The sequence below is a fragment of the Trachurus japonicus genome, chromosome 7, assembly GCF_045865225.1.
Source record: "Trachurus japonicus isolate A0001 chromosome 7, Traja_1.0".
Classification (NCBI taxonomy): Eukaryota; Metazoa; Chordata; class Actinopteri; order Carangiformes; family Carangidae; genus Trachurus; species Trachurus japonicus.
In genome coordinates, this window is record NC_140913.1 from 14,336,140 (window position 1) to 14,348,315 (window position 12,176).

The 12,176-nt window shown below is 42.8% G+C and overlaps 1 protein-coding gene across 1 annotated transcript; it reads right to left on the reverse strand.

Annotated features, from left to right (window-relative positions):
* Positions 1–216: 216 nt before the first annotated feature.
* On the reverse strand, positions 217–10,131 carry LOC146984311 (vasopressin V2 receptor-like). Its single transcript, XM_085781374.1, has 6 exons — positions 9,854–10,131; positions 7,901–8,146; positions 5,433–5,579; positions 3,553–3,895; positions 1,490–1,696; positions 217–405 (listed from the first exon to the last, which is right to left on the reverse strand). Exons 1-6 carry the CDS (start codon positions 10,115–10,117, stop codon positions 221–223), a joined length of 1,392 nt encoding a protein of 463 aa, XP_085637500.1. The 5' UTR covers positions 10,118–10,131; the 3' UTR covers positions 217–220.
* Positions 10,132–12,176: the final 2,045 nt, after the last annotated feature.

Here is a 12,176-nt window from a genome sequence, read left to right on the forward strand (position 1 = left end):
ATATTAGGACATACACCCCCGAGTTAATTTGCCCAGAATTGTCCTTTAACATGTTTTATACAAAACTGAACATAATAATGTTCAGGTTGAACAAATGATAAATATATAAAGACGAGTAAATTAATTTAGCTTTAGAATGAACTTGATGTTTTTATCTTTGGACAGTGTCAGGCTAGCGAGAGAGACAGTGTGTGTGGTCAGGAGTTGGAGGTGTGTGTGGTCAGGAGTTGGAGGTGTGTGTGGCGGTGGAGTCGTTGGGCACGGAGCCGCGGCGTGGACCGTGACCGCGGCAGAGCAGCAGCAGCCGCAGCTCCGGGGAAACGCTGCTGGAGAACGCAGAGTAGATCCACGGGTTGGTGCAGGAGTTGAGGCTGGCCAGCAGCATCAGCAGAGTGAACACCACACCTACACACACACACACACACACACACACACACAGAGGAACCTTCAGCTCTGGAAAACATAAAGAGACGACTCCAAAATGTTGTTAATAAAGCAGCTTCTCTACATGTTGCTATGGCAGGCCATCGATTCCAGTGTCTGTTGAACTCCAACACCAGCACCTCACTCTACTGAGCTGCTATAAATGAATAAAAAAAACACTGCTGTGATTAAAAATTGGGATTATTCCACCAATGTTGATTTCTAAACTCTTCCGAACTTTAAAAAGTAGTGTTGTGTTGTTTTAAAATGAACATGAACTTGTTTTCTTTGCATTATACGGTAAGGTCTGAAAACACCAGAATTTTTTATTTATTTAGTTATTTTGACCTGTTGCCATTTTCTGCAAATAAATAAATGCTCTAAATGACAATATTTTTATTTCCAATTTGGGAGAAATGTTGTCAGTAGGTTATAGAATGAAACAAAAGTGTTGATTTTACCCAAACACATAGCTATGAATAGTAAAACCAGAGGAACTGATCCTTTTGAAGTGGTCTCTCCCCCCCTGGTGGCTGATCTTGTTATTGTCACACTGTTTTTCTTTCTAATAAAGTCTCACAGGGGCGGTAGTGCCAGCCCATTCAGTGACCTTTAAAGGGATAGTTCACCCAAAATTCAATTTTCACTCATTATCTACTCTACTACTCTACTCATCTACGTGCCTTCTCTGAGTTACGGGGGGCTCCGTGCAGCACTGCATGTCCATATGACGGTTGAGAACGGAGCTCACTTTTCTTCGTCCAAAAAGACACACCAAAAAACATCCAAATACCTCCATAGTGCTCGTCTGTAATGTCCCTCTTGTATTGAAGCCCCAACATGAGAAATTGTTCAGAAAAAAATTAAATAAGTCTATGTTTTAAGCTTGTTTGTAGCGGAAGCTCCCAGTGTCTCAGTTCACTGCTCTTCCTGTGTCAGTGCAAATCTCGGGCTTCAATACAAGAGGGACATTACAGACGAGCACTATGGAGGTATTTGGATCCTCCTCATCAACCCAAGGGTCTCACTCAGCCTTGTGTGTGTGTGTGTGTGTGTGTGTGCGCACCCTTCTGGGGGGGGTCGGGGTCCCAGGCGGCCCACAGCTGGACGCTGAAGAACGGCGCCCAGCACAGAGAGTAGACCAGCACGATGACCAGAGTCATCCTCACCGTCTTCGACATGGCGGCCGACACCTCGCCACCCCGGGGGGCAGGGGGAGGGGGAGGGGGAGGGGGGGCTGCAGGGCCGGGCAGCACGTCAGGCTGCAGCTCGGCTGGTCAGAGAAACACAACGACGGTTCTGTTCACAGCACTGATCCACATACTCACAACTTCACACTCTTCATGCAGAGGCCATTTTTGGCAATTTCCGCCTGTTTTTGTATCACTGCAATTAAAGCTTTATATAACTACAGAAGTACTAATCCCACAACTATGGTTTATGGCTTAAATGAAAGACAACCTTTGTCCCTTTACATCTATATTTACATCTATATCTATAAAATATTGAATTGAGTCATTCCATAAAAAATTGGGCTTCTGAAAATACATTTTTCTTTGGAAAAAAAAAAACCAGTTTGAAATTTTTGGTGAAAAGGTGATATGTCAAAATCCTAATTATAAAACAGGTTAAATTTTACATATATGGTTCACACACTCCCTGTCCACATGTGTACCAAATTTTAGGTTGATATGTAAAACTACTGAGGCACTATAGAGTTTTTCCAAACAGTGTCCCTTGGCGATGTCCAGTGTGCCAAACCTGTCCAAAATTGTCCAATTTGGATAAAATGCACACTGCAAGATTTTAGTGAGATTTTTTCCCCCCAACAGATAACCTATTGGGGCCAATCTAGATACTTGATGGCTTTTAGGAACACTAGTTACATTAGTAAAATGCCATTTGAACATTTAATTTAGGGGGATGAATATTTAGTGTCCAAAACCCATCCAAACAGGAATTTGACCTATTTTCGCCTGTATTATATTGTTATTTTCCTTTATAACTCCAGAAGTAAACATCCCACAACCATCAGTGATGGCTTAAATTAACAAGGACATTTGAAATAGTTCATATATTGTCTTTTATTATTATTTTCATTATTACATTAAAACTGGGGCAGTAAAAACACACTTTTTGTGGGGACTTGTATTGCTTACTTGGTGACGCTAGGGGGAGAGGCAACCAAAGGAACCAGCTGGATGTAGGCTTAAGCTTTGCCCAATATATATATATATATTTGAACATATACATTGACTAAAAAACATTCTTCAGTCTTAGAACAAATATTTGTGGTGGTCCAGGGTCAGTCAATTATTGTTACTCGAGGGACAGCACAGTCTGGGGGGTGTAGTCAGGATTTCATTTCACTGCTTGTTGTAAGTGTACACTTTAACTATGCATGTGACAAATAAAGAATCTTGAATCTTCACATTCATTCTGGGCATGTAGTAAACTTTATTTATTTTGGAAATGTATTTTTGAGTGTTTTTCTAAGGTTTTTGGTAAAAATCTGGCACCCAACCCTCTGGTCACCATTCTAGGGGCCACAAGTGTCCTTTCTTCTGTTAATAAATTTGAAAGAAGAGCCGCTCAGTTTGGGATGGTGATTGCTAAAAAGCTGATTTTACGAGTGTGGAAAATGGACTCTGTGCCTACTTAATATAATTTATGGTTGGGAGAATTGTCAAATACTTTACATCTGGAGAGACTGAGATTCTACAATGAAGACAGAGGGGATACGTTTGATAAAACATGGGACCCAGTACTGAATTACCTTAAAAATGTGAGCCCATAGACACTGGCTATTGTCAAAACCTTGCAGTGCAAACAAGAGTATGATGATGTATATGTCTACTGACCTATTTATTTTACTATTATTTATTTATTTTTCTACTTTTAATATAAAATAATATAAATATATAAAATATCGTTGTGCTTGATGTGCTGTGTTCTTTACTTTTTTTTTTCTTTTTCCCCTCTTCTCTTTTTCCTCTACTTATTTTTTCTCTTCATTTTATTTGCATTTTCTTTTTTCTTTTTTCTCTTCATTGAAAATCAATAAACATATTAAAAAAAAAAAAAAAAAAGAATCTTGAATCTTAGTGTGAAGCGGCAGCGTCGTCTCACCTGGATGAGCAGCAGTGTAGGTGTGGACGTGGCAGTCGGAGCTGAGCGGAGCCATGGGCAGCTGCTCCAAGCTGAAGCTGCCGGCGCTCAGAGGGTTGTTGTAGATGAGAGGAGACACGTAGAAGGAGAGACTGGACCTGGCTCTGCTGCCTCCTCCTGCTCCTGCTCCTGCTCCTGCTCCTGCTCCTGCTCCTGCTCCTGCTCCTGCTCCTGCTCCTGCTCCTGCTCCTGCTCCTGCTCCTCCTCTCTGACTGTCCCGTCGGGACGGGGGGAGGGAGGAGGGGGACAGGCGGCGCTCTGACTTCAGGTACAGGTTGTTGTGGATCTCCTTAAAGATTCGCACCTGAGGGGGAGGAGACACAGCGGCGATGATGATGTAATGATGATGTCATTATTCAGTTCTTCCTTCACACTGAACCAGCAGATGAAAGTGAAAGTAAGAAGCCCCTTAGTGTACACTGCAAAAACTCAGAATCTAACCAAGAATAATTGTCTTATTTCTAGTCAAAATGTCATTTCTGGTCAAAACAAACCTCATTTTACTTGTTTTTAGACACTTTTTTTTTTAAAAACTTCTTTCAAGCATATTTTCACTTGAAATAAGTAGAAAAATCTGACAGTGGAGCAAGTTTTCTTCCTTATTACAAGCACAAAAAACTTGCTTTCACTGGCAGATTTTTCTACTTATTTCAATTGAAAATTAGTTTGAAACAAGTGAAAATGATCTAAAAACAAGTTAATTTCTAGGTGATGAGTCTTATTTTAAGTGGAAAGAGTTTAGTCTTGACTAGAAATGAGACATTTTGACAAGAAATAAGACAAATATTCTTGGACCGATTTTGAATTTTTGCAGTGTAGGACAAATATCTAGACAAAACAAAACCTAAAGTGTGTCCAACTCTTTAATTTACAGGCCGTTAAATATGTGATATATCAAGAAATAACAATTAATTGCATCATATTGTGTAGAAATAGTCCAGAAGTAACGGCCCATTGCAAGGACTTGGTGGAGAAGAATTCTGGCCTTTCCCAAAAAGTTCAAAGCATGAAAAGCATGTGTAATCTATTGCCTTCATGAAAAACATGATGTTACTATAAAATTGACCGTTTTTTGGGGGCTATTTCTAGACATTACGACGTAATTAAACTGTCAAACATTACCGTAGGTTACTGACGTAATTTGCTTCTGTGTACTACATTTAGAGCCTCCTTACTTTTTCTTTCATCTGCTGGTTCAACAGTTTGGACGTGAAGGACGGGAACTGTCAAAATAAAAGAATATTTGTCTTATTTCTAGTCATTATACTTAAAATAAGACTCATCACATTAAAAAGTAATTTGTTTTTAGACACTTTTTCCTTCTTTCAAGCAGATTTTCACTTAAAATAATCTGATAGTGGAACAAGTTTTTCTTTCTTATTACAAACACAAAACAACTTGCTTTCACTGGCAGATTTTTCGACTTATTTCAAGTGGAAATTTGTTTGAAACAAGTGAAAATGATCTAAAAACAAACAAGTTCATTTTTAGGTGATGAGTCTTATTTTAAGGTGGAAAGAGTTTAGTTTTGACTAGAAATGAGACATTTTGACAAGAAATAAGACAAATATTCTTGGAAAGATTTTGAGTTTTTGCAGTGTGGAACGCAAATGACAGATTTAAATCTCGCTCTGGGACAAACGTGTCCTCAAAAAGGCAAAATGCATCATCATCAATCATGAACATGTTCTTGTCAAAGACCAGTCAATACTCCGTCATTTGTTCCTGTGCATACGTTTTTATCATATGAATGGCTCTATGACGGTGAACTGTAGAAACGGAGTTGCCCTTCACGGATAAATAAAGTTTTCTGTCTCCGTCTCTGTGAACAGTCTCTCTACCTGGCAGACGGTGATGATGAGGACTGGGAGGATGAAGACAGCCAGGGTCATCCAGGTCACGTAGGCTTTCAGGCCCCACGACTCCGCAAAGTTTCCCCAGCACTCGTATACACCCGGAGCCACCTCCGACTGCGAGAAGATGAACACCTGAGGAGGCAAAAAAAACAAAAAAAAACTTGGTCCGATCTCTCCTCCTCTGTGTCGCTAACCCTCCTCTCCTCCATGTGCATTTTGTTTCCAGATCAAGGTTATCATAGTTTTGAAATTTACATTAGTATTTATTTTTATTTGGTTTTTTAACCCTCCTGTTGTCCTTCTGGGTCAAATTGATTGATTGCTTGTTTGTAGCGGAAGCTTCTCGAAGCTCCTCTCCCCGGTTCGTCCAAATTTGACAAACTGGGAAGAGGAGCTTCGAGAAGCTTCCGCTACAAAACAAGCTTGAAATATAGACTTATTCCATTTTTTTCGGAACAATTTCTCATGTTGGAGCTTCAATACAAGACGGACATTACAGACGAGCACTATGGAGGTATTTGGATGTTTTTTGGTGTGTCTTTTTGTTACGAAGACAGTTGGTATCCATTTGCAACCGTCATATGGACATGCAGTGCTACGCCGAGACCCCCTGTAACTCAGAGAAGCCACGGAGGACTCTCTTCTCCCAGCCCTTAGTCCACATGAGGGGGAAATTTCAATTTTGGGTGAACTATCCCTTTAATAAAGTAGAGTTCCTTGTTCATTGTTGCAGTTCCAGGAGCTGTGAGACCAAACAGTGGTTTCCTCCCTGTGATAACATCGGTGTGAGAGACCGGAGCTGTAACTGAGTGATCAGCTGGCAGCAGAAGTGTTTACCAGCTGCTGAGTCCTGACCCGAGGAGGAGGAGGAGGAGGAGGAGGAGGAGGAGAGAGGAGGAGGAGCAGCAGGAGGAGGAGGAGGAGGAGGCCAGCAGCTCTGTGTGTGGTGCAGTAACTCTACTCCTGTTTACAGTCTCACTACTGGTCTGGATCCTGCTGCTTCATCCAGACAGAGCAGCTGATCACATGATCTGTGGAGCTTTCACACCTCGGCCTCTCTCCTCTGGTCTGGACTGTTGGACTCAGTTTGATCTGAACCTGAATTCCAGGTGTGAAAGGACCATGTTCTTACTTGTAATGTCCTACCTTTCATGTCCTACCTGTGTCTTTCTACCTGTGTCTGTCCTACCTGTCATGTCCTACTTTTGATTTGATTTTGATTTATTTTATTTAGCACATAAAAACAGGGCAAGAAGGGAACGAAGTTCCACTCCCATCATCTAAGAATTACATGAAACTCAAGATAAACAATAAGAAATACAGCATAGATACTTGTGCTGTCCTACCTGTCCTGTCCTACCTGTCCTGTCCTTCAAACTTCAAACTTTATTCATTTGTATAGCACCTTTCATACATATAAAAATGCAACACAAAGTGCTTTACAGTGTTTGACCGAGAGAGAAACGGGCGGATTCTGGCTATATTCTTGAGATGGTTGTTACCACCGGAAGGGGTTCGGCCTTGTGTGTGTCTGTGTCTTTCTCTCCCCCTCCTTGTTGTTCCCCCACAGCTCCACCCTGGTCCCAATCAGCGACACGAGGCTCACCTGGTCCACTGAGCTAAATACCCTGCAGCTGACACTGGAAGAGGGGGCAGTGCTGGGGACTGCTGGGCTTGCCTGCCTCCCATCATGGTTTTTGTTTGTGTTAGCTTATGTTTATCTTCTTTGTACCTTTATGTTGTGGATTAAATCCTCTTTTAGTTAAGTTAGCGTCTTTGTGTTTGGTTTGGGGTCATTGGTTGGGTCCATTGTTATGCCCCTCCAGGCCAACGAAGTTCTGGGGCATAACATGGTAGAACCCTATCTTTGCGGTGTTTTTAATATGAGGAATAAAATTGAGCTCAGAATCAAAAATGACGCCGAGGTTCTTGACACATTGTGCTGGTTGAGTTGCAGGAAATTCTCTGCCATCCATCATTTTATATCTAAAATGCAATTAAGAAGAATGTCAACTGGCCTTGTGTCCTCAGGAGACACGGCGATATAGAGCTGTGTGTCATCAGCGTAACTATGAAAATTTACACCGTGTCTCCTAGTGACGTCACCAAGCGGAAGCATATACGTTGAAAAGTATTGAGCCTTGTGGCACCCCACAGTTTATTTCACAGTCCTACTTGTCCTGTCCTACCTGTCCTGTCCTGTCCTGTCCTGTCCTACCTGTCCTGTCCCGTCCTACCTGTCCTGTCCTGTCCTACCTGTCCTGTCCCGTCCTACCTGTCCTGTCCTGTCCTACCTGTCCTGTCCCGTCCTACCTGTCCTGTCCTGTCCTACCTGTCCTGTCCTACCTGTGTCTGTCCTACCTGTGTCTGTCCTACCTGTCCTGTCCTACCTGTGTCTGTCCTACCTGTCCTGTCCTACCTGTGTCTGTCCTACCTGTCCTGTCCCGTCCTACCTGTGGCAGGCTGAGCAGCAGCGACAGACCCCAGGCCAGCAGGATGAAGCTGTTCCAGCGCTGCGTGGCGCCGCTGCGATGCGCCTGCAGCGGGCAGCAGATGGCGTAGTGACGGTCCACCGTCATGGCAACGATCATGTAGGACGAGGCGAACATCCCCAACACCTGCAGGTACTTGACCAGACGACACAGCACGTCCGGTCCCGGGAAGCGTCCCCTAGCGTCCCAGACCAGCTGGGGTAACACCTGGGGGGGGGGATGATGTAATTTAATACCATTTTATAAAACGGAAAGGTGAAATCCGGCGATCTGATTGGTTGTTAACCGTGGTATAATGAGCATATACCACGGCTACTATTCTAAAGCCTTACCACAGCGTAGGATATCACTCCGCCTCAGGCACATATGACTGGTATGAATGGAAGTTGTTGTCATGTATCCATGACAACGGACTGTTGCAGTCCGTAGTAGAGGCTGACTGTGCGTTCACACCGAAAGCGATTAAATCGCCTGTAGTCGTTCTGGCCGCTCCTATCGCGTCGCTTGCCAGCTCTAGCAGGCCCTTGCACTAAGCGACCAAAGGGGCGGGACTTTCAAGCTGTGCTGCAGATGTGTCCATTCAGGCTCTCTCAATTTCTCCGGCTGTGAGAATCCCAGTCCGCTATTGGCTGTCGCCGCGGTCGCGCCGCTGCTCATTTGCATAAAGTTCAATTTCTCCCAACTTTCATCGCTCGCGTCGCTCCCATCGCGTCGCTCCCATCGCGTCGCTCGCGTCGCTCCCGCCGCCGGTCGCTCCTCGTCGCTCCTCATCGCCAGCGTACATTGAAAATGAATGGCAGCTGGTCGCCGCGGTTGCTCCGGTCGCTTTTGGTGTGAACGCACAGTGACACGGGAGTGTTTTTTCAATCCCGTCCCGTCCCGCTCCCGCAAAAAAATTCCCGTCCCGTCCCGGTCCCGTGACAAAGTAAAAAAAAAATCCTGTCCCGTTCAAATCCTGAATAAATCACTCCCGATCCGGTCCTGTTCCCATTTTTTTCTATTCATCATGTAAACGATTGTGTTGACAGGTATGGATCCCATGGATCCCCCCCCCAGCGCACTGCAGGCTGAACGACAGACAAAACAAGACGGTAGATGTGTTGACGCCACATCTACCGTCTTGTTTTGTTATTTCAATTAGTGATAATGAACGTCCTTTCTCTCTCCCTCTCTCTCTTTTTTGCTCGTGTGCATCACCTGTTTAATGCGAGGTGGAGAGTAGCCTACGCCGCCGCCGCATCAGCTGACTCCTCTTACTGGCGGAAAACGGTATGTTGATTTACACAGGTTACTCCGCTACGTAGCCACGACAGTGTACACTGAGGGTGATCAGTCCACACACTGAACCATCCGGGTTCTTAACGTAGCCTACTGCCTGGCTTGTGCTTCTTTGAATGTCGCGCTTTGACTCCTGGTCCCGTTCACTCCCGTTTACATTTTTTCCCGTCATGTCCCAATCACGTGATTAAAAATAAATTGACTCCCGAATCCCGTGTCCCGCGGGATTCCCGAGAAAATGTCAGCCTCTAGTCCAAGACAGTCGGTGTTTTTACGATGTTAAAAAATGGACTAAAGTAGTTGAATTGACATGTTTAAGGTGAACTTTCACCTCCAGAGGGTTAACAATGGTAGAGGGGACTGAGCAGTGACAGAGGAAAAGACCAGATGCAGAGCTACATGGAGCTAACGTCTGGAGACAAAGGACTAGTTTTTTATTGGATAATATGTATTTCTGGTTGAACAAAACTAGGCTACATGAAATTGATTGTGTATTCCTCTTTCATATTGTCATCATTGGTAACTGTTTTATAAAAGCAAGTAAAGTGTTACCAAAATGTTCAACTTTTTTGACTCAGAAAATCACCGTATTTTGATAATGACCCGTGTGTGTGTGTGTGTGTGTGTGTGTGTTACCTGGAACAAGGCCACCACCAGGTCGGCCAGACACAGGTTGAGCATGAACTGGTGCAGCGGGTTGTGATGGCGTCTTCGCCGTAGCAACACCACCAGCACGAGCCCGTTGCCGAGCAACGCCATCACCAGGATGAGGGACAGCAGCACCACCTCGGCCGCCGCCAGCACGGCGTCACGCTGCCACCCAGTGGCGTTGGAGCCCGCGGGGGCCACGGACACCACCGACCGGTCGATGGGCGGCTCTGTCGCCATGGAGACTGACATGTTGCCTAGGAGACAGGAGGTAAACACAGAGGAGAGTTACTCCACCCACTTCGGTAGCTACTGGAAGTAGAGTTCAGTAGAGTCAGAAAATAATATAAACTCATCTGGTAACACTGTACAATAAGGTAGAGTAGTTAATGAGGAACTAATGAGGAACTAATGAGTAGTTAATGAGGAACTAATGAGGAACTAATGAGTAGTTAATGAGGAACTAATGAGTAGTTACCGGGTAACTAATGAGGAACTAATGAGTAGTTAATGAGGAACTAATGAGTAGTTACTGAGGAACTAATGAGAAACTAATGAGTAGTTACCGAGGAACTAATGAGAAACTAATGAGTAGTTAATGAGGAACTAATGAGTAGTTAATGAGGAACTAATGAGGAACTAATGAGTAGTTAATGAGGAACTAATGAGTAGTTACTGAGGAACTAATGAGAAACTAATGAGTAGTTACCGAGGAACTAATGAGAAACTAATGAGTAGTTAATGAGGAACTAATGAGTAGTTACTGAGGAACTAATGAGAAACTAATGAGTAGTTAATGAAGAACTAATGAGTAGTTACTGAGGAACTAATGAGTAGTTACTGAGGAACTAATGAGAAACTAATGAGTAGTTAATGAGGAACTAATGAGTAGTTACTGAGGAACTAATGAGTAGTTAATGAGGAACTAATGAGTAGTTACTGAGGAACTAATGAGTAGTTACTGAGGAACTAATGAGTAGTTAATGAGGAACTAATGAGTAGTTACTGAGGAACTAATGAGAAACTAATGAGTAGTTAATGAGGAACTAATGAGTAGTTAATGAGGAACTAATGAGTAGTTACTGAGGAACTAATGAGTAGTTAATGAGGAACTAATGAGTAGTTACTGAGGAACTAATGAGGAACTAATGAGGTACACAAAATTAGAGTAGTTACTGAGGAACTAATGAGGAAATAACTATTAGTTAATCATTAGTTACCCTTTTTGTGAACCCTAAAGTAAAGTGAGACATCAAAATGAGTAACTACTGTAATTCTGTGTACCTTAGTTCCTCAGTAACTACTCTAGTGTTTGTGTACCTTAGTGTAAAGTGTTACCAGAAATCTTTCAATGAGTCAAAGGTTTGTTTATTAGTCGGTGAAGCCTCGACAAATCAACTGAACAATACTGTGGTGTAGAGTAGAAAAATAAAATGTATAACTCAACTATAAGATGTACTTTTAATTTGAACAAATATTCACGTCCAAATTTACTCAGGTAAATAAATATATCAGGAGGTTTTGTGTTGTGGTTAAAGAAAACAAAATGTCCTTTTCATAAAAACAACAACAACAAAAATACATACCAAAAAAATGAAATGTCCTTTTCATTTGAACAAAAAATCAACAGATACTCAAAAACAAAACTTTGCTTTCGTTTTAAGGTAAATTCAAATGAATAAATAAATACAATACATTCACAACCCCTGCAAATATATCAAGGTGGTAAAATAACACTTTTCTTTCTTTTTAAATACAGACACAAACAACACAAGAAATGAGGAAACTGCTTCAAAAGCTAAAGTAAAGATGTCGTTGGCATTTGGATCACAGCCCGACCAAACCAAAACACACACGGTGATAACAAAATAACGATAGAGACAAAACGATATATTTATTGAAAATGGGCCCATTAACAAGTGGTAACGTAGATTCATCCACATTAAAGGACAATTCCGGGCGAATTCAACTCTGGGGTGTATTTTCATATCATTTTAGGTCTAAAAGAATGAATCTGAAGATTTTCAGTTTAATTGCTCCTGTTTTGCGGTAGTTGCGTCTGTCCCCGCATCGCCACGGCAGCAATGAATGGGAGTAAAAGTAAGTTCCGCTGTTTAGGCTGTTTCCAGCCCTCAAAGCCGCAATTTTTTTCCACAGACAGCGTCAGATGGCTACTCAAACATGCACCGAGAAGTTTATTTACTTCAAGCAAGCCGACATGTTTGTAAAACTAGATCTAATTCAAAGTCTCCCGGAGTCTCGCGCGAGCCCGAAGTTGCAGTGCTGGTGTATTCAGGCGCAGTCGGAGCTA

Excerpts from the sequence above, each read along its gene's own strand:
- LOC146984311 (XM_085781374.1), bottom strand. The coding sequence starts at position 10,117 with ATGTCAGTCTCCATGGCGACAGAGCCGCCCATCGACCGGTCGGTGGTG. Across the intron at positions 1,697-3,552 it reads CTACACTGCTGCTCATCCAG|CCGAGCTGCAGCCTGACGTG; the intron begins GTGAGACGACGC and ends TTCTCTGACCAG. Across the intron at positions 406-1,489 it reads CCCCGACCCCCCCCAGAAGG|GTGTGGTGTTCACTCTGCTG; the intron begins GTGCGCACACAC and ends GTGTGTGTGTAG.